The sequence below is a fragment of the Chaetodon trifascialis genome, chromosome 22, assembly GCF_039877785.1.
Source record: "Chaetodon trifascialis isolate fChaTrf1 chromosome 22, fChaTrf1.hap1, whole genome shotgun sequence".
NCBI classification, from domain to species: Eukaryota; Metazoa; Chordata; class Actinopteri; order Chaetodontiformes; family Chaetodontidae; genus Chaetodon; species Chaetodon trifascialis.
The window spans coordinates 15,118,555-15,144,276 of NC_092077.1; the positions used below are offsets into that span (position 1 = coordinate 15,118,555).

The window sequence follows — 25,722 nt, forward strand, 5'->3', positions numbered from 1 at the left end:
CAAATACACACACACACACACACACACACACACACACACACACACACACACACACACACACACACACACACACACACACACACACACACACACACACACACACACTATTCCAGATAGCGCTTTATGCTTTAATCTGGTTTTGTACCCGTGAACAAGATTTGTGGCATGAGGAAAAGTGCAGGCCACCTAAAGTTCAGCAGCAGTTTTAAAAGCCTCTTAAAGCTCAGTGGAGTGACAGTCAGTTTTATCTCACCAGCATTATGGCGGGGGTATACTGATCAGATTATAAGGTCCCAAGATGCAAGTCCTAATGTTTTACAGCATATGTGTCTTCTTAGGAAGAGCTGAACAAAACTGCACTTCAAAATAAAATCTGAGCTCTTTAACATCTCCATCATACGCTGTGGTTATTACATAAAGAGCTTTCATGAGCTGGATGAAAACATCGTGCATCTGAAAGCCGATGATCTTTAAGTCTGCGGGGAGTTATTATCAGAAGGATATCACAGGATGAGCAAGTCACAGGTCACACTGAGACCTTTGAGAAACAACGAATATGAGCCATGCCATTCCAAACTGTAAAAACTGACCCCTCAGTGTGTCCTACATACTAAAAAAATAAAATAAAATAAATAAATAATATTTTTATATATATATATATATATATATATATATATTTCCCTTGTTCTTCCCCTTGTTTCTTGAGCAATTATTTGGATTATTAAAACCCAAAGTGATGTCTTCAGATCTCTTGTTTTGTCCAGCCAGCAGTCTAAAACTCAGAGATGTTCAATTTCTAATAATATAAAAATCAGCACAGTTGAGATGCTTAAACTAGGGAATGTTTTGCAGTTTTTATTAAGCGATTTTCTCTCGATTGACGAGTCGATTAACTGCTTCAGATCTAGAAACTGTATTCCCGATTTTCAGCGTAGCTTTCTATATTTTATTTTATGGGTAACTTAACACCGATGAGTCACTGCTGTGATCACGAGTCACGGTCACTGTCTTGTGCTCAGTGCGTTTGACGCTCTGCTGTGTGGTCCGTGCTTCAGGTTTGCTTCTGAATGATCTGATGACTTAACACAAAAATACAGTCCTCCTCATCAGTTGCTGCAGATGACTCATCACAATGCATCAATGTCAAACAAGGTGCTGTAACAGTAAGAAAACATAAACAAGCCTCTTCACTCTTATGTCTGCATTAATGTATAGTATTACTGTATAATTTATACTGGGTGTAATGTGGACCTGGATCTGATCTGTGATATGAGTTTAAGGGTTAAAAAAATATGGCATTTTCTTTCTGTGGAGTCCCGTTGACAAGAAATTGGCCTCATATTTTGTGCTTATTGCTGTGGGACATTTAACTCTAATTATTTAGAAAGCTAGAATCAATAGAGCCAAACTTCTGTTCACGGTGCCCAGAAAGACTCTATTTGGAGTGACTCCACTGACTGTGGGCACACTGGCAGCAGTCACGAAGGAGACACACATCCTCCCTTAAACTACACCCAAACAAGCCTTCAACTTTCAGCCGCTTCGGTTTCTTGGTGGTTTTGTAGACCGGAGTCTTGTTTATTTGGTTTGTTGTTGTGAGGTTGTTTTTTTTTGTGGGGCAGTTTTGCACCTTTGTCTCCAATTTTAGCACATCTTGTGGCCCTAAAAGAGTCCTTTCAGAGTTTTTATGGTATCAAGCCATGGTGCAGCTATTGTCTCCCGTCAGCTATATCTACTGAGGGACCTTTTTTATTGTATTACATCAGCGAGTGGAAGGTACTTTGGAGTCAAAGTTTGTTTTGCAGTTACTGGAGTTCTGGACTTGTCTGAACAAAACAAGACATTTAGTGATGTCACCCTGCAACTGAGGATATTATGATGGGCATTTTCACTGTTTTCTGATGTTTTATAGACCAAATGATTAATCAAGAAAATAATCAACAGGTTAATTTATCACGAAAGCAATTGTTGCCTGCAGCCGTAGTCAAACTGTACAAGATCTTTGCCTAAATATAATAGTAAAAAATTAACTGAAACTGTTTGATCAATGTCAGTTAACAAGTAAACAAGATTATGGCAATGAAATCATTGTGGTTTGACCCCCCACTTTACTCACATCCCTCACAGCAGGGAATGAGAACCATCAGGATGTATGTAGTTTTTCACGTATCTCAAATAAATAACTTTACATAACGATTATGAAAGCAGTCTACTGGCCCTCGAGGTTGTCTGTGCTACCTTTCAGCTTGACCGAGCAGCAAACTGAGTCATTTGAACATGTTTTTTTTTTTGTTTTTTTTTGGGTAAGGAAGCCATTATTAGATTTACTTGTGCCAGCGCTCTCACACCATTTAGCATTAAACATTGGTTGTCCCAAACAATTAGTGCTGCTGCCGCTGAGCCCAAATGAAGGCAGACAGATCTGGAGCGGAGTGACTGGAGCAGGCTGATGAGCTGTGTGGGCTTGCAGTCTGTCTAGCCTCAGGAAGCTTCTGTGATGGTGCATTTGTGCAGTTTATCTGCTTCACGAGCTCCTTTTGGAAAACATTTGTTCACTCATTTGTAGCACGGCTAAAAACGTCATCATGCGCACAGCAGCTAGGCTTCGTGTTGGTTTTGACTCCGAGGATTGAGATGGGATGAAAGTCGGCAATGGCTTTTCGCTCTTGCCATGAGATTAACCATTTTTGACAACAGATGGCTTAATATAGTTTAATGGTTCTGTTTTGAGCAACTCCTGCCTGTCTGTTCAAGCAAAATGCTCAAAACGGATGCTCATTAAATAGAGCGCCTTAATGTGTCAATTAGTTTGAATATACAGCAGGCAGTGCTGTGGACGGCTTACTGTGTGGTCTGCCTGAGCTCCAGACACAGATTTTACTTGTTAGTGATGTGATCAGTGATTGATTACCTCCTCTAAACCTACGATCAAGCAAAGAAGTGGTTCTGGAGGGAATTATGTGTTTAAACTCTTTCTTGATGCTCAGTTTATCAGTGTGCTCTGTACTTCAGTGCAACTTTTCTTCACGCCAAAGTCAAGACTCATAAATCCACCAACTGTGGATTTAAAGTGTTTGTGTATAGATTAAACACACACATTAAGTAGAGAGTAGGTGTCGCTATGTGTATTTTTGATCTTTTGAGAAAGCCAGGCTTGCTGTTTCCCCCCTTCTGCCAGTTTTTATGCTAAGCTAAGATAATCACTGCCAGGCTCGAGCTCCGTACGCACTCAGACATATTTCCCAAAAAACGTCAAAACTAGTCTCCTATATGGGAAAATATCTGCAACCTAGCAGTGGTGAAAGTGAAACGTGATGGGAGATGTTAGACTGGGATGATTGTTAGTGAATTACAGCACTTAACTATTCATCATTTCGTTTTGGATTTACTGAAACTCTGACAGCACATTAAGCTAATGTTTACCAACCTGGACGGTTTAGGGCAGTTTGTTTTTTAGTTTATTAATTTGTGTCTTTTTGGTATTTCCTATGTTGGATTAAAGCATTTCACTGGGCTCTTTAGAGGGAGCTTGTTTGTTTATCTGCTTGTTTATAGAACAGGGACAGTAAAGTACAATATTGCACTGCAAAAAGAGATGCAACAGATGCTGGAGTTTATTTACCGCCTCTGTATCTCTATTAACAGCAGGGTGCTCTGCTCTTTTGCAGCTCCACTTTGTGATTAAGGGGAAAAAGATTAGTGGATTTTTTATATAAATATACATATGATATCTTTCTTTCTGCAGCTTTTTCCACCCTTCTCTTGGTTTTAGCACCTGATCTCACGTTTCTTCTTAATTCTTCCTTGCATAAAAGATAAGTTTGTGATCTCTGCTGTGCTGATTCTTGTGTACTGGAAAGGTGACATAAGCAGCTTTATGTGACTGCCTGGCTTCGCTCCCGTCTTGTTGGTTGGTTGACTGCTGGGAGACGGCTCGCTATGAGCCCGCAGCGCCATCGCAGCTTTAGGTGTTTTGGGAGTAGACGTCAAAGTCAGCTCAGATATGTCGGCCAGGACGTTAGCTAGAGCCTGTCAGCTCTTATCGCAGTCATGCCGGTTGTAGTTTTTGTGCTCTCCGGGGTAAATCAACATGCAGCTCTCCCACATGCTGTAACATCAGCTACCTTACAAGAAACGTTTCTGCTCTTCATTCAGCTGCACAAATTTGTTGTTATGTAAAATACTTCCTCTGAGCCTTTCGCTGTGCTGTCAAATCTCATTTTGCTGTAGCACTTAACCTACATGCTTATCCTCTGCCTATTTGGCACTCCATGCCAGCTCCAGCTAACAAATACAGATTTAAATTCAGTTTGATTTTTCTTTATGCATATGTGCAAATTCACTGAATACAAACTTGAGACACACCAACCTGGGGCCATGTTCCAACTCTGTTTTGACCAGTTCTCCTAGCACAGGCCAAAGGTTATGTTAACCCTCGAGTCATGTAGCTGCATGCACCATTGTAGTCGAGGCAGAGGGGGGTGGGGTAATTTCCTGGAGGTCGTTGAGTTGATGTCAGGGTCCACATGGACGATATGGCATGCTATGATATGCTTTGTGGTTTATTTTACTGGTTAGCCTGCTGAATGTGGCTTTAGCTTATTCTATGGCTAATGTGGCTAGTAGCATCTGTTGTAGTCCCAAACACTGGAGCAGTGTTGGTGTGTTGAATACTGAGGGACAGTCAAGAGAAACTGTGCGAACATGAAACCTCATCTGAACCCGATAAAATAACCAGAGTCGCAGCTTTGATGTTGCAAACTGTTTTTTCACATAGCTTTTTGTGTCGTCTCTCATAGCCAGACCTAAGGTTATCTCCACACTTCATACTGCAACACAAGTTCAGCTGGTTCTGTTGTCACAGGAAAGCCTCCTCTGCGGCGTGCTGCGTCGGTGTGTGTGTGTTGCTGCTGTGTGTAAATGCACTTGATGTACTTGCCCTGTGGTACACTGTACACTGTACAACTGACTGTTGTACTTATGTAATGTACTTTGGATTTTCTGCTAAATAAATGCTGTTGAAATGCCTAATCCTACTACTTGTCTAATTCTGAGAATTTGTCACATTACAGTTACTAATTAACCTACATTATGGGGCAGGTTATTCCTTCCATGTGGATTTTGGCCAAGCTCATTTTCATTCCTGTTAGAAGGCAATAAACACTGTATTTTAATCAATGTGTGTTCACTTGCATTGCTAATAGAGTGAAAAGAGGTAGAATAATGTTTTGAGTGGAGTGTCCCTTTTATTTTTGTAATACCGTGTTTTAATACACATATAAATTTTAGGTCATGTCGGCCATCCCTGCTGTCTGTGTCACCCAGCTCTACTGCACAGTGATGGATATGTTTTCCAGATCCAGCCTCTCCCTCCATGAAACCTGAGGTGGCAACACTTCACCGATGTGTTTGCGAGTGTTTCTGTTGGAGGACAGTGCAGGATTGTTTTGTCCAAGTTGTTTCTTTGTACCCTACAGAGATAAAGTCTGCCAGAGTCTGCTGTGAACGTGCTCCGGTGTATAAAAGAGAGAGAACCTCTTATTATTTGTCCAACTCTCCTCACTGTGTCCAGCTTTATCAGGTTGCACATTGTGCGCCAAACCAGCGGGGTGTGTATCTGTGTGTGTATGTGTGTTTAAGTCTTTTGCAGAGGTAGTTTATTCCTCTATCACCTACTTTCCAGCGTTTTGTATTTATCCAGTCATTTACCAAATGTCCTTTCTGTGAAGTAGTTTCTCGGTGCAGATCATCCTTCCATTTCTTGGCTCTTTATATCCACGAGAGGTGCATGAATGTGGATTTGAGTGTGCACACAGGATAAACATGGAAGATCTGGATCTATCTAAGCTGTTCCTATTGAATGAATGCCAGATATTATTGTGATTGTTACATGAGCAGTTTTTACATAGTCGTCTCATTTAGCCGGTAGCCGTGGGCAGCACACACCATCTGGAACTTTGGCCCTCTCCCACAGTCTGACACAGACGGTGAAACAAAGCATGTACTCTTCCTGTCTTACACTTGACTGCAGACAGTAGAAATTAGTGTCCGTTAACAAACCACCGTCCTACCATCTATCAGTCATTTTCTCTTCACAGTGCTAAAAACCTGCAATGCGTTCCTGCCTCCCTTCATTATTCTGTCCTCGTTGTCCCTCTTTGTGCACAGTTAAGTCCAGTGCCTGCACCTCTGCCAGCAGCAGAAATAAAATCGAGCTATTTGAGCTTTGGAAAGCCTAAATACAGCAGCCACTGCACTACTCTCCACTCCTGGTCTAATCTTGCAGAAAAATAACGTCTTGAATTACCTCCCACTCTCATCCCGCAGTGGTGTGCTCCTAACCAACGATAAAGTGTTTTGTCAGTTTTCAACAGAATGCAGCAAATTGCAGATTGGCAGTAAATCTTCAGCAAACCCATGTGCTGCAGCCTCGGTCCTTTCTCCTCCAATCTCAACAGCCCAGTGGTTGCTGGTATTGGCTGCAGATTGTAACTGTAGATTGTGAGCCTTTTCATTCGGCGCTTTATAGCTCATGACAACTGCTTGTTCAGCCTTTCAGAGGCTCACTGTAAATGTCACTCCACTGTAGTTTTGTAGACACTCAACCACAGGCGTTCACCCTTACTTCCTTACCACACGTATTGTTTTCTTTTTTTCAATTCAGTTTTTTATAAGGCTCAGTAAAAGACAGTGAAAGTGTGTAAAATGACTACCAATTGTGTAAATCTTGCAATAACACCAGGGTTGTAGTGCAAAGTAAACACTTTAAACAGTCTGAATTTGTGCAACATACTTCACTTCTAACATTTGTAGGAGAAAAACTAAAAGATGTAGAGTCTTTTTATGTGTTGCTGTGACCTTACAATGACATGAGCAGGAGAGGATATGACATTTCAGTTAAATATATTTGTGACACTTTCAAGTAAGATTAAGATAGATTTTTGTCATCAATCAATCAGCAGATTGTTTTCTCTATTGCTGAGGTTATTTCATCAGAGTTCTTGTATTATTTAAGGAGAGATTGGAAATTCAGACGAGGAAAAGCAGCAAATTGTCACGTTTGAGACACTTTAGCTTGAGAAATTACTTGAGTGTTATCGATTATCAGTTAGTCTTGATGAGCTGCAAAAAATATAACTGGAGCTGTTACAGAATTAACATTAATCAACTACAGCTTTTATAATGATGTAGTGATGTTTGTCATTTTAAATGGAGAAAGTAATTGTCTGCAGTGCCTGAAATGATTTTGCTGACATTGCCTGACTAACCATTTTCGTAAATCACATTATCACATGATGACATAATCTGCCCTCATTTACCTGAGATACACTTACCTTTGCCACTGCAGATCCTTTCAAAGTTGTAACGGTGAACAAAGTTAATTTTTCAGCTGCAGCTTCTGTTAGTCCAATCCAGGTGGACCCTGTGCTGAGAGCAGTCAGAGGGGCTCTCAAACCCTGCCAGCCTTTTCATGGTTGTTTAATTAAAGTCCTCATCTCTGAGCTTTAAAGGAAAGAGCTGTAATGGCAGCTGCATCTAAGGTGACATACTAAGCTATGCTTCCAGGGTGGTACCTGAGTTTGAGAGATAGCCTGCCTCTCTTTAGGTGCAAAGTCTGCCTGAAACGGTGTGTGGAAAGCTAAAATCTGGCCCAGGGTCTTAGCCACCTTGCCTCCCATTCAGTGCTTGGAAATCCAGAAAAATGCAGGTGACACAGTCAGAACAATAAGACAACAGACTGTGGAGCGCTCATTTAGAAAAGGCATCCATGCATTATTTTGGCAGAGGTTTCGTTGCTCGTTGTGGGTGCTTCCACATTAGCAAAGTCCCTTCGGTCAACAAATGGCTGCTGTGGTGGTCTGCGGCCTATTTATCATGGCAATGTCAATGTGCATTTGTGCTTTTTCAACATTACATAGAGGCTTATGAGCGACTGTAACTGTGAGCGGATGTGGTCACCATGGAAACTTGGCAACGCAGCCTGGTCTATCATTACCACATGTATCACAGTGTCAGTCAGGTGCTCTGGAGGCCAGTGGAGGTGGTTGACTGAGTTGATGAGAAGGCAGCTAAGCGCTGACCTGCTGCAGACCTCCCTGTCAGAGTTGATGGACTCCTGATCTGTTGAAATTGAGATGTCTTGCATTTGTTAGACACAAACTGGAATTGCTATGTAGCATTGAAGAGGTTTTACCATTCATCTGATCATAACCACTTATTAGCTCTAAGATGTTCTTTGGCTGTCCTAATCACTTATTGATTTTGGACAAAACAAGGTCAAACTGATGCCGTTTCCTCATTTCAGATATAAACATACAGAAAACCTACTGCTGGATCAAAAGTAATCAGTTAATTGGCTTATCAAGGCCAATAAAAATTGCTTTCACATAGTTCAGCCTTGAAAGAACTGAGAAAGTGCAGTAAACTATCATATTAGCTGTATCACACTACCCTGCCCTCTTGCTGATGTCATCAATAACTCACTTTGTCAAGTTCCACCACCTGTTTTGTCCTTGTGTGACCGGGTGCTAAGGCAGAAACTTGTCCACTCTACTCTGAAGTAGAACTAACTGATTCAGCGGCCGACTGGCAGCTATCAGTTAGTATATGAACGATTCTTTGTCAGATTGTTGTTGGTTTGAATTCTGCAGAAGTTTAATAACTGTTCTGTCTGTGTCTCAGTGTGAAGGTGCTGGAAGGACGAGCGCTGAAGCCACCGCCACCACAGCCTGGACCTACAGCCAACACGAGGCATGTGACAATCATTGCGACAAGGTTAGTTTGGTGTTAGATGGCTTGTTGTTGACATAACAATTATACGTAATTAGCTGTACGTTACATAAGTGCAGCCGTTTAGAAAAGCACTGCAAACGAAATTGTGAATATGTTTGATGTGATCAAACACTACTCAGGAGATACGCCAGTTAATTGTGCCCAGTTTTCCTCTTAAATATTGGATTAATACCAACATGTCATACCTGCCCACCTGTTGATTTACCTACAGATAAATTGGCCAAACTTCATGTTTTCTTACCCTTTGTTTATTCAAATTGTTGTTCCCCGATTTCTGCAACAAATGAAATTCTCCTTTCACACTTGCTCAGAATCCCTAAAGGAGGGTAGCCAAACCTTTTATGTAGTGTTTAGAAGAAGGAAATAACTCGTGACAGCTTTATCCCAAGGACAAATAATGGTTTTACAAGTCATATTTTATTCCGTGTGCTTTACAAGGATATAAATAATGGCCAAAATTACAAAAATCAGTGTGCTGGAAGCCCAAGCCTATGTACATAAGTTGGTCAGCAGTGATGTCACCAAACAACCCATTTAGTTTTCACTCAAAATACAACCTCTACAGTCTACCACTTCTTGATTTCCAACCTTTATTTTGGTACCTTGTTTCCAGTGCCATGTACTGCAAATCCTTTATTCTTTTCTCTTTTACATTACATGTATGAACAATGAGTTGGCAAAATATCTATATACATTTTATAATTGGACAATTTCTCATCCAAATAATACAGTAATACTGCGTTTAAAATAGTACATCTGCTAGATAAGAGTAGAGCCCCATGAGAAATGATGTAGGATTCGACCTGACAAGAGTTAGCTAGCCACCTGCAACATTCACTCAGTAAGTATGATCATCTAGTTTCAGATTTTTTAAAGGATGGCCATCATTCTCAAGCCCAAGGTTCATATCATAGAAAAATAATGTAACATTAAGACAACAGTAGACAAGAATTGCACACAAGAATAATCATAGTCATCATGGTAATATAATACTCTCATATTAAACATTAAAATGTCGGGCAATACGAATAGAATACTTTTTTTTTTCTTTTTAACGCCAGATGCTGTTTTTGTTCACATAGGTTCATCATCTGTTATGACGAGACACACCTGTTGCATCTTGAGCGTGTTGCAGCTCGTCCAATCACATTTACACGCTTGTGCATATATCTCTGTATTATTTTCTGACTCGAAAGAAAATAAAACCAAAAGCGCCAGCCGGACGTCCTCAAACCCATGCCTATTCCAACATTGACGCGAGCCCATTGTCTGTCACCAGCAGATGCCCTGTAACCACACTCACAGTCCCCACGGAGACCCCGTGACCGGCCCTAAAGTTGACAGGTCATTCCTTCCAGTCGGGCACATAAAACGGATCCTGCTGTAGTTGCAGAAAGTTGAGGCTGCTTTCAAATAAGTGTACATTCAGAGCAGACCGTCGTCTGTCAAGATGCAGTCCTGTTAGTGTGTTTAAGTGTCTGTTTGTCATAATGTTTACTGTGTCAAGCATCATGTGGATGAATGGTGTTAAATTTTGTAGTCAACCTTAAACACTGTGGAGTAGCGTCCATGTTTGGAGTCCTTTGTAGTCCATTTTGCATTGTATGTGTGACAAGGTCCGTGTTTAGGGCTGGCTACATTCTTTGCATTCCACAGTAATAGACATGAGCGTCCGGCATTGCCCTGCAAATGAGATGACATCACTTATCGAGAGAGCCCTCACACCCCGCCTCTCCACCGGCCCCCCTGCTCAGCAAATCCAAAATGGCCACCATGCGTCTCACAAGCCACATGCTAAACCTTTTACATACAAGATTTTTTTCCCCTCCCAAATAAAACAAAGTTTACAGCCAGGGAAAAATCCACGTGGTTAAAAGAATTCTGAACACATACACACACATGTGCCGAAAAAAGGTGCTTTAAAAGAAAAAACTAAAATCACCTACTTCTTCCTGTGTCACAGGTCAAGTTTAAAGTTGTTTGACAAAGAAATTCACAAGTTTGTTAGTATTTTCAAAAAAATAATCTGATAGAAAGAATCAAAAAGTTGAAATACATTCTAGTAGCCTGCTGGATGAACCAGTTTGAGTCAAAGTTAGACTGTGCTACATCACCTCTCCTGTAATTCAGCTCTCCTCGTTGATTTAAAAAAATGTCTAAAAAGTCTGACCCTTCCTCCAGTTGTCATCGTTTTGACAACAGCCCTCATCATTGTCAGCTCCCACTCTGGGCTCAACAGACAGCTAAAACACTGTCACAGCGCTTAGCAGTATTCTGGTAACAAATCTCATTCAAATTGTCAGGGGCGGTTTGACAAAGGGGCTGAAATGTAAAGAAAGCGAGGGATGGAGGCAGTCAGGAGAAAAAAGGAGGAGAGAGACGAAGCCAAACGGTTGCACCCATCAACAGGAAGAAAAAAACAAAACGAGAAGCTTGAAGCAGAACAACCGACTGGTTGACTGCTGACTGAACGACAAACAGGAAGTGGAAAAACAGACCCAATTCCCCTACAGGTGGAGACAGAGAAGTGCACCACAGCCCTGGGTTCAAAGGTCATGCGCCAGCCCTGCAGGCAGGAGGATGGGGCCCGGGCCAAAGAGGGGGAGAGCAGAAACGAAAGAGAGGAGACAAGGAGAAAGAACAAAGAGACAGCGCAGCGCCAAACGTCATCATGCAGTGGACAGGCTCGGCTAACGGGGGCGGGGCGGGATGTTTTGTTTTTTATTTTTCAGCCGGTGAGGTGACGCGGCGGCGTGCGTCGCTCGTGCCCAACTCCGGGGCGGGGCCCCAGTACAGGGCAACCTCTGAAAGGCACACACACACAGGAGTGGACAAGGCGGGTGTATGTTAGAAAATAGTGGTCTCGTACTTGGTGTTGACTCCTCTCTTGGCCTCCTGACCCGGCTCCACAATCCACGGCACGTTGGCGTGGCCCTTCTGGTCCATGGACGGCTGCTCCATCTGACACAAGACGAGATGTGAAAGGAGAAAGAGAGAAGTCTGAAAAAGAACCTGATTATTTTCAACGACCTGCATATTTTCAACGATACTATGCATTACTGTTTTGACTTGAGGATGCATGATTTCAAACCAAGCCATTCATCATTTTCAATGCAAACAGCTGTTTCAGTTGAAAATCGACATTCTGCACACTGTAGGGGCAATTTTCTGATACAATTTCATGCTAATAAAGTCAGTGAAAACAGAGTTGGACGGTAGAATCAATGAGATGGAGAATTAGCTGCTTGAAGTCATGTAATGGAAAATAATAAGTCAAATGAAAGAGGGAGATGGGATATAGATGAGGAAGCAGAACTGAAATCATGGACAGAAGCTCAGTCTGAGAGAAGAAATTCATTTTCCAAATCTGCACATCTGTAAATACAAACTCCTGCCGGTCCTGCCCGGTCACTACATGCTGTGTACAGCAGTGCACTTCCTGTATATCATAACAGCTTCGACCATTAAGAGCTGTGGACTCTTGTCTGCTGCTGCCACTGTGGAGTTATTGTCGCTTCAAAGCTGAAGAACAAACCAAGCAGTCCTCATTGCTTTCAAAAATAACCTCACAGCAACCAATCAGGCAGCTGGGTTTTGTTGCTGAGGGTGTTTTCCCTCTAATCTATTGGGTTATTTTCAGATAATTTGGGGGGAGGGGAGACTCGAGTGTGAGAGCTGCAGTTTTGACAGTAGGAGACTAAATCTGTACTTGCGCTCTGTCTAATGCTAATAATAATACATGAACAAAAATATGAAATGCATCTAAATATAGTGTTGATATTTTCTAAAAAGAATGAAATCTCTGCTTCTGGAATCGACGGAGTTAATCTCAGTTCTGCAGTGCACTAACAGAGCCATGTTTCTCTTATCTTCTCTCAACACTGCGACAGCAACAGTACACAAACTAACTAATATTAATCCAGTTCTCTCCCCTCTCACACAACCACAAAAAATCCTTAAAATCTTGGGGTAACAGAATTAAGGACAAACACACTTTCAGTCTCACAGCAGCACAACGCCATCATGCTTAGTGACGAACTCACCAGAGCATCACCAGGATCAAATTCATCATGATACATGAAGCCTTGGAGGGAACAATGCCTGCCTTCAAAATAAGTTTTACACCAACACAGCTGATCTGATTTTATGCAGAAGGCTCAGCATCCAGTGTGTGATTCGGCTCTGCAGACCCTCAAAGACAGCAACCTCAGTTATCCAAGCCGATGCTAAGCGTGCCGACTGCAATAGGAGTGTGTTGCACGTAGCTTTGAATCACACTCTGGCCATGCAGTCTTCTTCTGGTGACCCTTAAAAAAATTCACCTGCCTTGTGTGAGAGGTGAAGAGGTGGATGAGTGTGTGAAAGCTCATTCCAAGTATTCAATGAAGGTTTTAATGATTTTATAAACTTTTAACGTATTTTAAAGTGATGCTTATAGCAAATATGCATCTTAAAGAGGCAGTGTATCCCCATCCACAGGTTGAATCGGCACAGCGGGGCAAGTAAAAACAGACGGGGGCACTGAAGTCGAGGTCTGCATTTGGCTCTAGATTAGCTGTAAAGAAGAAATGGGCTGGCTTTTCGAGAAGCACCACATCGGTGTTCTTCACACTAATGCTACTAACAGTTATGATATGGGAGATAGGAGTAGGAACTGAATAATGAGACACATTCACTGCAAACAGACCACACAAGGATGCAGAGTCAGTTGAATAAAAGCGAGAGAATAAAATGGAAGCACTTACAGACGACGCTTTCTCCTTGACTCAAAGAAAGTAATGTGAAAATAAAGGATAAGAGAAGGAAAAGCGTGGAGGACCTGTGACTGAGCTTTGTGAGGAAGATGGAAGAGTCGAGGGGGAGGAAGAGGAGGGTGGAGAGGAGGCCGGTGAGGGGTGTAAATGTGGCCCAGCGACCAGCGGCTGGAGGGGGACATGATGACCTACAGGGGCAGAGGTCATACACAGGTCAAAGTGGGCCTGCTCAGCAACACCAACAGGGAAAACAGCACAGCAGCAAGGCGAAACCACAGCGATGACAGAGCGGCTGCATGGAAACAGGGAAAGGCAACAACACGCCAAAACCACGGCACAAACATGGCAGCAAAGTCATCGCCCTGGCAGCGTAGTGGAACAGCAGCATCACTGCAAAACTAAAGCTAGGCCATCTTGCGCCACATTTATATAGCAACAACTCCCGCATGGCAAAAACACTCCGAGCAAGATGAACACAGCACGGCCACTGTACAAAACCTCACTCTGCAAGAGCATCGTCACAAGACAGACTCCCAATTTCAGATCGATTCAAGGTCGTGAAAAATCCTGCCAATGAGGCGACGTAGCTTGTGGTTCCGCTTCAGTCGAAAACGAAGCAGCAGCTGTTTTCACTTCACTGGAAGGCTTTTTCACTGCCTTTTCACAACAGAAAAACTCAATCATACATGGTTAGGGTCATATATTTCAATCCCGTTTTGAAGCTACGCTCAGATTACACAACATGCCGATGCTGGGGTCACATGGAACCCACTCACACACACAAGGGCAAGTTAAGTGGATGTTGAGGGACATTTACAAGCAGATATGCTCACATACACAACATAAAAATGAATAGGACAGTGTGGAGAATCAGATACTTGTGGGCAGAGAGACAAAGCAACTGTGTTTTAAGGCACAGGGGCTTGAGAGGTGCTGCAGGATGGAGATTATGGCTGGCAGGTGGCAGGAATATTAAGTGAATACTGCAGTATCTTTGCCCTGCTGCACACCACAAGCCATTAACTACACCACACACACACACACACACACACACACACACACACACACACACACACACGAACACAGGGAGGAAAAAGGCAATTAATGGTTAATGCAATGGTTGCCGAGTCAGCAGATTGTGCGTACACATGCCATCGTCCATCATCTCTGTAGGCACAGGACCACACGCAAGCTTTGTGAAAGAAGAGAGCAAACACACAAACACATGTGCTCTTCTTCTAGCTTTTCCTCTCACGCCGTCTTTCCTCACTGCCTCACATCTCACTCTAACTTTAGAAAGTGAGGCCATTCCTCTGGAGCCACCGATTCTCCTCCATCACCATCTCATTCTTCCGTGGCTCACAGTATGTAAATGGACTTAATTTTGGTCTAAGCACACCGATACTGCCGCCGACGTAACACTATACCACTATATCCCTCAGACACACACATGTGCTGCAGTGCCAGCCGACGTGTGTCGGTGGAGGAGTGGGTTAGCGTGACTATTTTAAAGCTGTGTCGCCAGTTAATGGGATGTTGAAAGGTTTACAGATAGACTTTGTGACGCTGTGGTTGGAGAAGGCATGAAGAAAGGCCACACATGTTTGCACGTACACACACACAGAAATTCATGAAAGAATGTGGGACAGAAGTATCTAACACCACAAAGCTTGGGCTGAGTATCTAACGGCAACACTGTATTGTCCTGACTGAAATAAGACTGTTAAATGGACCCTGTAGCATTCTGACCACTTGAAGCGTGATCGCATTCCACTGATTGCCACTAAGGGGCAGTAACAAGCCAGTTAGCAAAGCATGGATGTAAATAATACCTGATGTAAAAAAATGTCTGGTTTAACCTTAGATCTTAAGGTTAGGCTTTGGTGAGAAAGACCAAATGTAAACATAATGTTTGTATGTTTACAAGAAACCTCCAGAGGGCACCTTTAAGCACAGAAAGCTGGCATCAAATCTCTGGTCAGACTCTTAATCTTATTAGCTCTGAATAAATTTAGCCAATTTTGGGCCAGTCCTTGTTCTGCTGCTTGTGTTGGTTTCCAGAGAAAATGTTTATCAAAACAAGTCAGTGAAAAAGTTTTGTGTCCATAACCTTTAACAAACTTAACAGTAACGTGTATATTTCAGGTTTAACTCTGCTGCTAATGAACTAACACCAGACACGATAAACAGGTAAACGTTAGGAGGTCGGTCTGTAGATTCTGTGCCCCCGTTGCAGTTCGCTCAGACACATCAGAAACCCTGCACACCACAGCAATCTTTGATGAGGAGCTCATGGACTGAAATGTCAACAAATTAATTCTCCACGTAGGCTGCAGTATGTAGGAGTCTTTCACTTGAGGATTCTTTACCTCGTTGCACACAAACACACTCTCTCACACACACAGTGAGGCGAGCCCAGAAAGCCTCCCCAGAGCTCTATGCAAACAGGCCTCATCAATCAGCCCAGTGTGTAAGAGACTGCAGGGACAACGAGACCGGACAGACGCTTAACAGATCAAATATCCACCTACACCTCTGCCACACTGTCTGCTGGACCAAGGCTCACACACACTAAACACAAATGCTCCAGGAAAATCCCAGTGCACCAAACCGAGGCTGAAACTGAGAGTAGGAGAATGACGTACAGTAGTTGAGCCGGGATGAGAGACCGGGACGAATCAGAGCAGAGGGATGGAAATTGTGGACAGTTTCCAGTGTAAATGGGACAGAGTTGATGGGATGCTGGTTAGATTTGATTAGAAGCATAACGGCTAAGTTTGAGTCAAGAGTTTGAAAGGTAGTATCAGAAGTTAAAGTGAAAATCCATCTTAAAACACAATTCTTTAATAATCAATCCTGTTCTGTGTATTCATTTTTGGAAGACCATCTAAACCTTAAGCTTATCATGGAAAAGCTGTAAGATGTAGACGATCCACTTCATAGAAATGTTATCATCTACTCCACGAGGAACCTTCAAAAACAAGCTGATGTGAATTTCAGATTAAGATGGATTTTCTCTTTAACAGGAGTGCGGCTGTGTGTCAGCGATGCTTACAGATTTGCGGATGTTGACACGGGGTTTGGGGACGGGTTTGCTGGGCTTGCTGTCGAAGCTCTCAGGCAGCGTGGACGATCCATGGCCGCTCTTCCTGGCCTGCAGGGCCAGCTGGTAGGCCACCTCGAAGGCCTGGCCAAGTGTCAGGATGATCTCATACGCCAAGTTCTGACAAGAGGGTGAAAAGCAGGCATGAGAGTCCAGTGTGACATTAAAGGCACTGTGAATATGATGTTTGTTTACAGAAACACACAGATACAGCGTCAGCACTGACCACATCAAAAGCAGTGAAGACGTGGCAGTAGTGGTGACTGGACTTGAGGTCTTTGGTGATGTAGGCAAATGTAGAGAGATCCTCTGGATCCTGAGCGGCACACGAGATGTTACGAATCTCATGTTCTGCTATGATGTTCTGCAGAGAGACAGAAAGAGCAAGAGGAAGAAAAAAAGAGAAAGACAGAGGCAGGAAGATAAAGAGGTACAGAGAGAGATTGTTGATTATCTCCAGTGAGCCACTTCACGGAAAAACAAATCTGATTTATTATTCATCTCATTTCACACATCCCAAAACCATAATGACTGTAGCACAATTTTGGTTTGAGAGTTTTCTGGAGTCGCTGAGTTGGAATGTGTCCTCTGGTAATGACGCTGGAGAACACTTAGACTTGTGTTAATTAAAGCACATCTCAGAGCTGTGAATTATAGAAACTCAGAACCCCAAAACAAAGTTTAGTGAGGGCAAACATGTTTCTTTTGGTCATACTGAACAGCATCATCTATCGGCCTATTGATTGTTTTCATAAGGTCAGCGGGAATCTCCTGTCTCTACACTGAGACAGCAGAGAGGTGAGCTGAGGAAAGGAAAAATATTCCAGAGGTGAATCCAGGTAAAGCTGCTGTCGCCTTTTAGTGTGCCTTATCCCCTTAATTGATTTATTACCCTTCCCTTGTATCATTCTTTATTCAGTATGTACTGTACAGTAGGATCTGGGGACTTAGAGAAAACTGAGATATAGACTTTGTAAACGGGTCAGCGACAATGCCTGATGGCCGTGTTAGAGGCAGGACCGGCTCATGTTCTTTTACCGCGCAGAGCCAAGAGAAAAGTTTGTCTAACACTGAACTGTTTGGGCAGGGAGAGACACAACACATCCTGGTGTCTAGTGTCACCAGCTGGCCACCGTGTCATCACTTTATGTATTACTTGAGTCTGTGCAGCGCCGCCCGGGGATGAGCTCTGAACTCCGACTATGTGCACATTATGCTCATCTTCTGCTGCGTGCGTATAATTAACTTCAAATACTTTCTCACTGTGCCCCATTTTCATCCAGGTGGACTGTTTTAAATGTATGAATGGGACTCTTTACCTGATGGGAATGACTGCCTTCACGTGATATCGGCACACAGACACAAACTCATTACACTGAACACATTCAAGTTTTTTATGAGCTTTTCAAACATCCCATTAAGGATTTAATGAACCCAGTTGGTTGTTATTGATTTTTCCCAGCATATGTATTCCATACTAATTATTGCCTGTTTGTGTTTTGCCCTCTTTTACACCTTATTGATTTTTACACCATATAGTTTTAAATCAGTCAGGCGGCAGCCAAAGCAGAGCTCAGCACTGCTGTGTCGGCCATTTCTGACACCCGCTCAAAAGCCTGACCTTTCAAGTGTTACTTACAGTCACAGGAAGTGAGCTGTGAGTGTTACCTTATTTGTGGCGTCGATGAACTTCACTCCTTTGTAGGACACGGAGAGCACGATGGTCGGCACTTTCTTCATCTGTTCTGTCGACTTCTTGGAGCGCACAAAAAACAGGCAACACAAGAGGAGGAAGGCGGCAGTGACTTTTGAGGCAGTGATCAGTTGCAGTGTTGAACTTTAACACTCCACAGTTGAGAATTATAATTCGACTCAGATTAGAGGATTTCAGTTGGTAGACATCTCCAGTGAATTTCATGACCTTTCAGTTTCATGCAAGACTTCAGTCCACGTCTGGGAAGCTGTGATGCCATGTGAGAAAAACAAATGGAAGCTGAAGAGCTGAAGAAAGCGTGAGGTAAATGAGCTAATCTGGCTTTTGAAGACTTCCTCCTTCATTACCAAAGTCAATTCAAATCATCTCTAAAGGTTAAGGGTTGTCAGGGGCCTCTTAAAAAATAACAACTGCTTCCGAATTACATGTCTAAACCCAATCAACTGCAGCGCTGCATCCAATAAGTCTATCGGCTTATAAGCCGCATCAGGCTCCTACTGTACATCTCTCCTCATTCTTTTTAATTACATATTGGCACTTTAACGCACCGCAATTACCTATATTTAAAGTCATTATGCAGCGAGGTGCTGTGGCGAATCGTGTGATTTACAGCGATGTCAGTGTCACTCTCTAAGCTGTCATTCTACCTGCCAAAAGCTGTAATATATTCACATATATCAACATGAGATGAGTAACTTTCCTGCTTTCTCTGTATCACTTCTTGTCTTTCATTGCTTGTCTCTCACTATCCATATTTCTGTCACGTGCCATCCCTCCTTTCTCCCTGTCGTTGAATCTACTCGCTGCTATCCCTTCCCTCTCTGTTTCTTTTCCTCTCTTCTGTTTCTTTCCTCCCTGCTCGCAGCGTGTTGCTGCGGCGGTTCAGCCTTGTCAGGATCAGGTAACGCTGAAAAGCTGACAGAGGCAGCGTTGCCTGGCTTCGCTGGCAGCTACCCAGCTAGAGGCTGTGAAGTCGGGATTTACACATCCACGGTGGAAGGATTGAGGGACAGATGAAAGGGGGGATGCTGGGAACCGGAGCGAGCGCGTAAAGAAGGAAGGTGGAAGCCAGAATGATGCGATGTGCATCTTGCTGCACTTAATTACGACCTTGGTGTGCAGCAAAGGTGTGACAAACTGAAGAAGAAGAGAAGCAGAAGAAAGAAAGATGCCCTCTGATGTGGCAGCATAGAGACAGAAGAAGAGAGGGAGGACGGGAGAGGAACAGAAAGCTTTGCTCATGAATATTAACATTTATCTCCACACTGCAGCAGCTCAGGATGAGAGTGAGAGTCAGTGTTACAGTAAAATATGGAGAGGGTGAGCGAGCAGGAAGAAAAGACATGATAGCAGGAGACAGATAACAGCAGTGAGAAATACAGCAGAGGAAGAACAAGATAGAGTGAGCAGCACAACACAAAGTGAGAGGAAGCGATAAGGGGGGTCATTGAGCCACCAAGGCATGGATATTAAAAATAAATCCCTCAATACACTTAATCCACTGGCATGATATTTTAAGTTTGCTGAAGTTCTAGTGTGAGTGTGAGACTCAGACTGTGTCCCAGATTTAAAGGTCTAGTAAGGTTTTTTTTTTCTTCAGTTTATTACAACTCGGGTCTTTTTTCATAACTTCTTTCTTCAGCGATATTTCCATATTTCTAGATCTCAGCAATAGATGTTAACGTTAGCAGGATCTTTCCTAACAGCAGCAGAAGTGTAGTATGCTCGGCGTTGCTTTACCCTCATTTTGGCACAAGCGTCTTGTGTGGACTCCGTCCCTCTCAGCTCCTTCACCAGCATGGAGCCCAGGTACTGTGGAGAAGACACACAAGCACAGAGCATGCTCAGGAGAGTGCAGAGGTATGCGAGTGTCTCGTTATGGCTGTATACAAAACACTGCGCCCATATTAACCTCCTGAGCTGTGCCAGACACTCCGGTGGGTCCGTCTTCATGAACTCGTGCTGTGCAGCCAAGCATTGTGCAGTCTCATTTCCACAGCTCACACTAAGGCGCTTGAACTGGAAGGAATTTGGCATTTTTGCTCTATCAATGCAAAGAGTGGTTTGCTGTAGCGATTGAAGTATTAGGGCCTTCATTTAGGGCTGAATTATTTTGTTCTCTTCATTGTTTTGTCTGTTGTCTCATTGAAATAAATGGACAAAAATGTAAAATATGTGTGCTTATTTATAGCTTTAATTCTAGAGTATACCTCCCTGTGACAGCTGCACCAACACGTAGTTTGATTAAATGCACACAAACACACACAGCAGTGATTAAATCCACCTAGAGAGGCTCCTGGAGGGACAATAACACCTGAGTCTGGCAGATCCTTCACTCTGGATGCGACTTTGCGTCAGACATTCTGCACACGTAGCATCTGATTTAATAAAGAAGCTCCTAATGGTGACAGTGTTTTACAGGGACAATGTTTATGTCCACATTAGAGCACTTAATGGGTGTGACATTCACCACCTCGCGGTGCCCTTCCCGCTTATGGCAGAGGCCTTATTCCTTAAAGCGGGACCCTTATAAGGCTTTTAGTGGATTAGAAGAGAAATATTTACAGCTTTTCTTAATCTCATCTGTACATGACTCCAAAACTGAAGCGATAGATTTGCTTATGGAGGAAAAACCTTTTCAGCAAATTATTTTGCGTGATGAGTTTCTTTCTTTCTGTGGCACAGACTGTGATTATGGGTTTGGTCTTTGGCAGAGCAGAGGGAGGTCATGTGGGCATGTTAATACTCTGTCTTGATTCATGCTAACAATCTTAAATCACTGTTATGGCGGGATTGCTGGCAGTTGTCCTAGAAATTGCATTAGAGTTGCACACAAGACCAGCTGCTGTCCTGTCTACCACGTCGACAGCAGTATTTGTTGGGACACACAGACACAGAGAGGTCTTTTATTAGGTCTTGATAATGTTCAGAGAGGTTTGTAACATCGCAAGATTAAACGTCTGAGGCTCTGTGAGGCTGTACTACTGCGCTAACTGCTAATACTAGCCTGCTGAAACAGTCAAAGTGACAATGCTAACATACTGGTGTTTACTAGGTGTTATGTGTTAGCATGCTAGCATTTGCTAAATAGCAGTGAATACAAGGTACAACTGAGACTGAGGGCAAAGTCTTTAGATTTGCAGGTTTTTTTGTCATAAGTCAGAGTGTTGAAAGTTGAATGAAAGATCAAGTGTGATTACAGTGAATGAATCCATCCAATAGTTGTCGATAAATTTAATTTCAGTGTTCATACGGGACTCTGACTATTGTTTTAAAACAGACTTTGTCCTTAAACGTTATATTTGCGTCACGCTTCATCACCAGCTTTAAAACTGACATTAATTAATGAAGGAGGAGAAGAGTAGAAAACTTTAATGAGGACAATATCCGTGGTGTCAGACCTTAAATCGAGCTGTGCCAGAAAAATTCAAAATGCAGGTATTACTCTGTTCATGAAGGGGCAATCCAGGTGAAAGCAATTATCCTTGGACGACATGACTTAAAAAATAAGAAAAATAGTCTGTAATTCAACATGTATATTCGATGTAGCTTTTAGATTAATATGAAAACAGAATAACATTGGCTGTTAATGCTGTCAAGCGTGGTAATAGAGTTTGAATGTCTGCAGGGTTTTACTGGAAATAGATCTGTAATAACTCCAGATAATATTTCTGAGCTCTGGCTGTAAAGCTGACATAATGAAGTTAAGATGTCTTCTGAGGTGGTGCTGAAAGTGGAGGTTTTGTTTATTCTGAGCTCGAGATGAAAATGAGAGCAGCGCTGATGCATCAGTTCTTCTGTCCTCTTGCCTTTTTACCATCCCGGTTTCTCTATTAACACAAACACAGTGTACTCCCATCTGCCTCCCATGTCTTATCCATCTAATTTATTCGTATTCACTCTCCGTCTTCCTCCAGCTCACAGATATTCATACAGAACGCTCTGCCCACCCCCGCCATCGTGGCTCCTGCTCATTTATCTCACTCTCCGAGCTTTCTGGAGCCCGTTGTCCTGGGACAGCGAGCATTAGAGATGTTGTCATAAACGGCTCCATGAAAGCACCTCCATATTTTCCCCCGACAGCCCACCCGTGGTGCGTTCTCCTCCATCCGCCCAAAACACATTGCCTGTGTAGTTATACATCTGTCAGAAGCCTAATGGTCCACGCTGTTGCTATCAATCTTCTGAGGTGAGAAAACGAAAAAGGGGTGATTTTTGACTAAAGGAAGACACACTCTGGGGAAACTCCTTTCTGATTCACTTCCTCTCACTCATCTTTTCTTGCTTTCATTCATATTTGATTTCAGCATCACATTTTATTTCTCTTTGTCTGGCGCTCTCTTACTTAATCATCCAGCTCACATCTTTTCTGTGTCTTCACAGCAGTGCCTCTGAACCGATCAGAGCACGAATCTCTGAGATACACAATTACTAACAATTCCCCCTCTTTGTTTTTGAGAGCCAATGGCACGTCAAGTTGCTTTTCTGCACTGTTTTAACTGCGTCAAGTAAGTAATCATTCCCAGTCTGGATGCTGAGCATATTACCAATCAGGGGTGCAAGTCTGTATCCGTGGTAACATGGATATATAACACTCTTTATGTAACTGGAATAGGTCTAAATTTATCAAACTGCTGAGATGCAGTATGGGTGCAGTATTGTTTGAAAGGTGAAGTTTAAGGGTCACTGATCCTTAAGGAGTTTAAGGGGGACCTTTGGAGTTTATTGATTAGTCATTTCATTGACTGTCAACATAAAATTGAGGCAACTACAAATTTTGCAAAGCAAAAATGCCAAAAATTCACTGGGTTCAGCCTCGCACATGTAATTTGAACCCATCGAGTTGGGTTTTGGACATTTTTGGGGTGTGGTGTCCTTACCCAACTAACAATACTTAGGGGCAGACACAGTGAACCAGGTGAAGTCGATGATAATGTCCAGTAAGAGTACTTTCACAGAACAGATGAAGTGTACAAAGCGGTATTTTCACCTACTTTACCGCCAGTCTCACATCCACCGCCAGTACGTTTTACACAACCACAACACGTTGGTTAGTCCAACAACGAACTGTTATGAAGCTAAAATGATAGCTGTATTTAGCTGAGCAAAAAAAAAAAAAAAGGTCACCTTTTTGGGCCATCGTCAGCCGAACAATCAATTCATTAATCAGGAAAATCATCTGCAGATTAGTTAGTAATGAAAATAATTAGTTGCAGGCTGGCATGCAGAGTACAGTGAGGTGGACGGGGAGGACTCACGTAGGCTTCGTAGTCACAGGACTGAAAGATGAGCTTCTCGGGGTGATGCTGCCAGTACTGCACTGGGGTGGACGAGGTGGCCTCGTTGGGCGGACGCAACGTGATCGGCTCGCACCACTCGCCCGCCTGAAACGACAACCAATCGCACATCAGGACACAGGCAGGATCACACAAGATTACAAGATAGGGCACGACATGAGGGGCTTGCGCCGTGTAACCCGTGTTGACATAACTCGTTGGCCTGATAAATGTAAGTTCATAATGCAACAGAACATGAACATGCCTTCAAAGGAACATGCTGCAGAGAACATCCAAGAGGAAATTAAACTTGGATGAATTATGCTCGGCTTCTACGTGTTCCCATTCCTTAGCCCAGTTTAAGACTCTTTGCTGCATCTCACTGCTTTTTCACCCACTGAGCTTTCACCTCTTACACAGAGGAAACAGCTAAGTCCTATCTGCATCCCTCTCAGATGTCTGCGGATAACAATTAAGCTTGTTTTATGGTCTTTCATTCCTTGTTAAGTGAAACCAGATGATTTCCTTGTGCACACATCCTGTGACTGTACGCTGGTGTGTCTATCCTTATCTGATTGCTTGTTTGTGTAGTCCCTGTCAGAAAGTTGCTGAGGCGCTGTGCAGGTGAGATCTTATGAGCAGATGCAAAGATGTTGGGTAAACAGCCTGGGGATAAGCCTTTAGAAAGCACCAGCTTTACAATATCACACCCGCTTTTCCCACAAACTTTGACCCTGCTTATGGACTAAGATTTAATGCACCGCTGCCCCAAGGACCTAAAAATGTGTCTAGAAAGATGTCAGCTGTTGCACTTGTTTTATTGGGGGAAGTGGAGGGAAGAACCAGAGAGAAAACAGGGAAGAGGGAACCAATCATAGAAACATGATGACAGTCAGAGAGGAGGAGTAATGAAATGGAGAATAAAGATATTTCCTCTTTTCTATGATAGTTTTCCTTCTATTCTGGCAAAGCTGACTCATCAGTGCCACCTCAGAGCGTTGTTTCTAAAACAAGGGGGGAAACACTGTGACGCACACACACAGAGGAGATTCATCAGGGTAACCGCAAATGTGTGGTAGTCTGCACTGATAAGCTGTGTGATTCACACGGAGACACAAAAAGACCCCAATCATAGTGAATCAAAACACAGCTGCTGCCTCAGTGTGTGTGTGTGTGTGTGTGTGTGTGTGTGTGTGTGTGTGTGTGTGTGTGTGTGTGTGTGTGTGTGTGTGTGTGTGAGTGTGTGTGTGAGTGTGAAAAGTCACCGTGCTGCTGCTGATTGGAAGACAAAGTTCTAATTTTGCGTTTGGATGAGACTGAAATTGGCTGGAAAGCTGAAACACTTGCTCTGAAAAGTCTGTCTTGTTGATGCAGAACTATTAAGTGTCGCATCTTTTAATGTTCGAGACAGATTCCCACAGATAAACGTTTTTTTTGTAAGGAACTTGTTTATACCCGGTTGCGGTTTGCATATTTTATCATTTTGCAGCCCAAAGTTTCAGGCATAAATTTCTTGTTTCCTTGTTTGTAAAAATTTCTGTGAGCTCTAAAGCACAAAGACGGCTGGTGGTGTCAGATGGTCTGCCTGCTGCAGATTATTACTGGTGGATTTTCAACAACCGAATAGGCAGATAAAACACTTTTGGCCTGCATCTTGTAGTTTTTTGGGACCAGCATTTAATTAGTGAGACACTTATGATTAAGATGTATTCCACCGTCCTGGTGAGCAGTGTGATGCCGCCTGAAAGCTCATTAGTTTATTATTGCTTCCAATTTGTAAAATTATAGGATACAACATTGAAATATCACTGATTAATACACATTTGGTGCTGTGGTGAGTATTCACGGCAGCAGGACGGTGTGTGTGGGATTGACTCAAACTGAACTATAGTGTAGGTGTTCGTGGCTCATTGGCGTTCTGCGGCAGAACGTGTGTTTGTTGACAATAACAAAGAATATAGAATATTACCAAACTCATCCTTGAAGTATTTATCCAGCCAACTGTTTCTCTGACTATGACCATTCATAATACAGTCCACCCACCCACCCCACCCCCCCTTCCTCCATTCACCCTCCAACCTG

General features: G+C 42.9%; 1 protein-coding gene across 7 annotated transcripts in view; it reads right to left on the reverse strand.

The window, feature by feature from the left end:
* Positions 1-9,188: 9,188 nt before the first annotated feature.
* The window catches only part of anks1b (ankyrin repeat and sterile alpha motif domain containing 1B), a 204,887-nt gene continuing 188,353 nt past the window's right edge, over positions 9,189-25,722 (reverse strand). For 4 of the 7 annotated variants that reach the window (XM_070992162.1, XM_070992160.1, XM_070992163.1 and 1 more), the window contains 7 exons: positions 23,623-23,748; positions 20,105-20,176; positions 18,319-18,405; positions 16,877-17,014; positions 16,603-16,770; positions 11,663-11,754; positions 9,189-10,476 (listed from right to left, as the gene is read on the reverse strand). In XM_070992162.1, coding sequence (XP_070848263.1) covers positions 10,428-10,476; positions 11,663-11,754; positions 16,603-16,770; positions 16,877-17,014; positions 18,319-18,405; positions 20,105-20,176; positions 23,623-23,748 — 732 coding nt within the window. In that variant the 3' untranslated portion in view covers positions 9,189-10,427. The remainder of the gene's footprint in view (positions 10,477-11,662; positions 11,755-16,602; positions 16,771-16,876; positions 17,015-18,318; positions 18,406-20,104; positions 20,177-23,622; positions 23,749-25,722) is intronic. The other 3 variants (XM_070992161.1, XM_070992164.1, XM_070992166.1) reach the window with 1 other exon arrangement.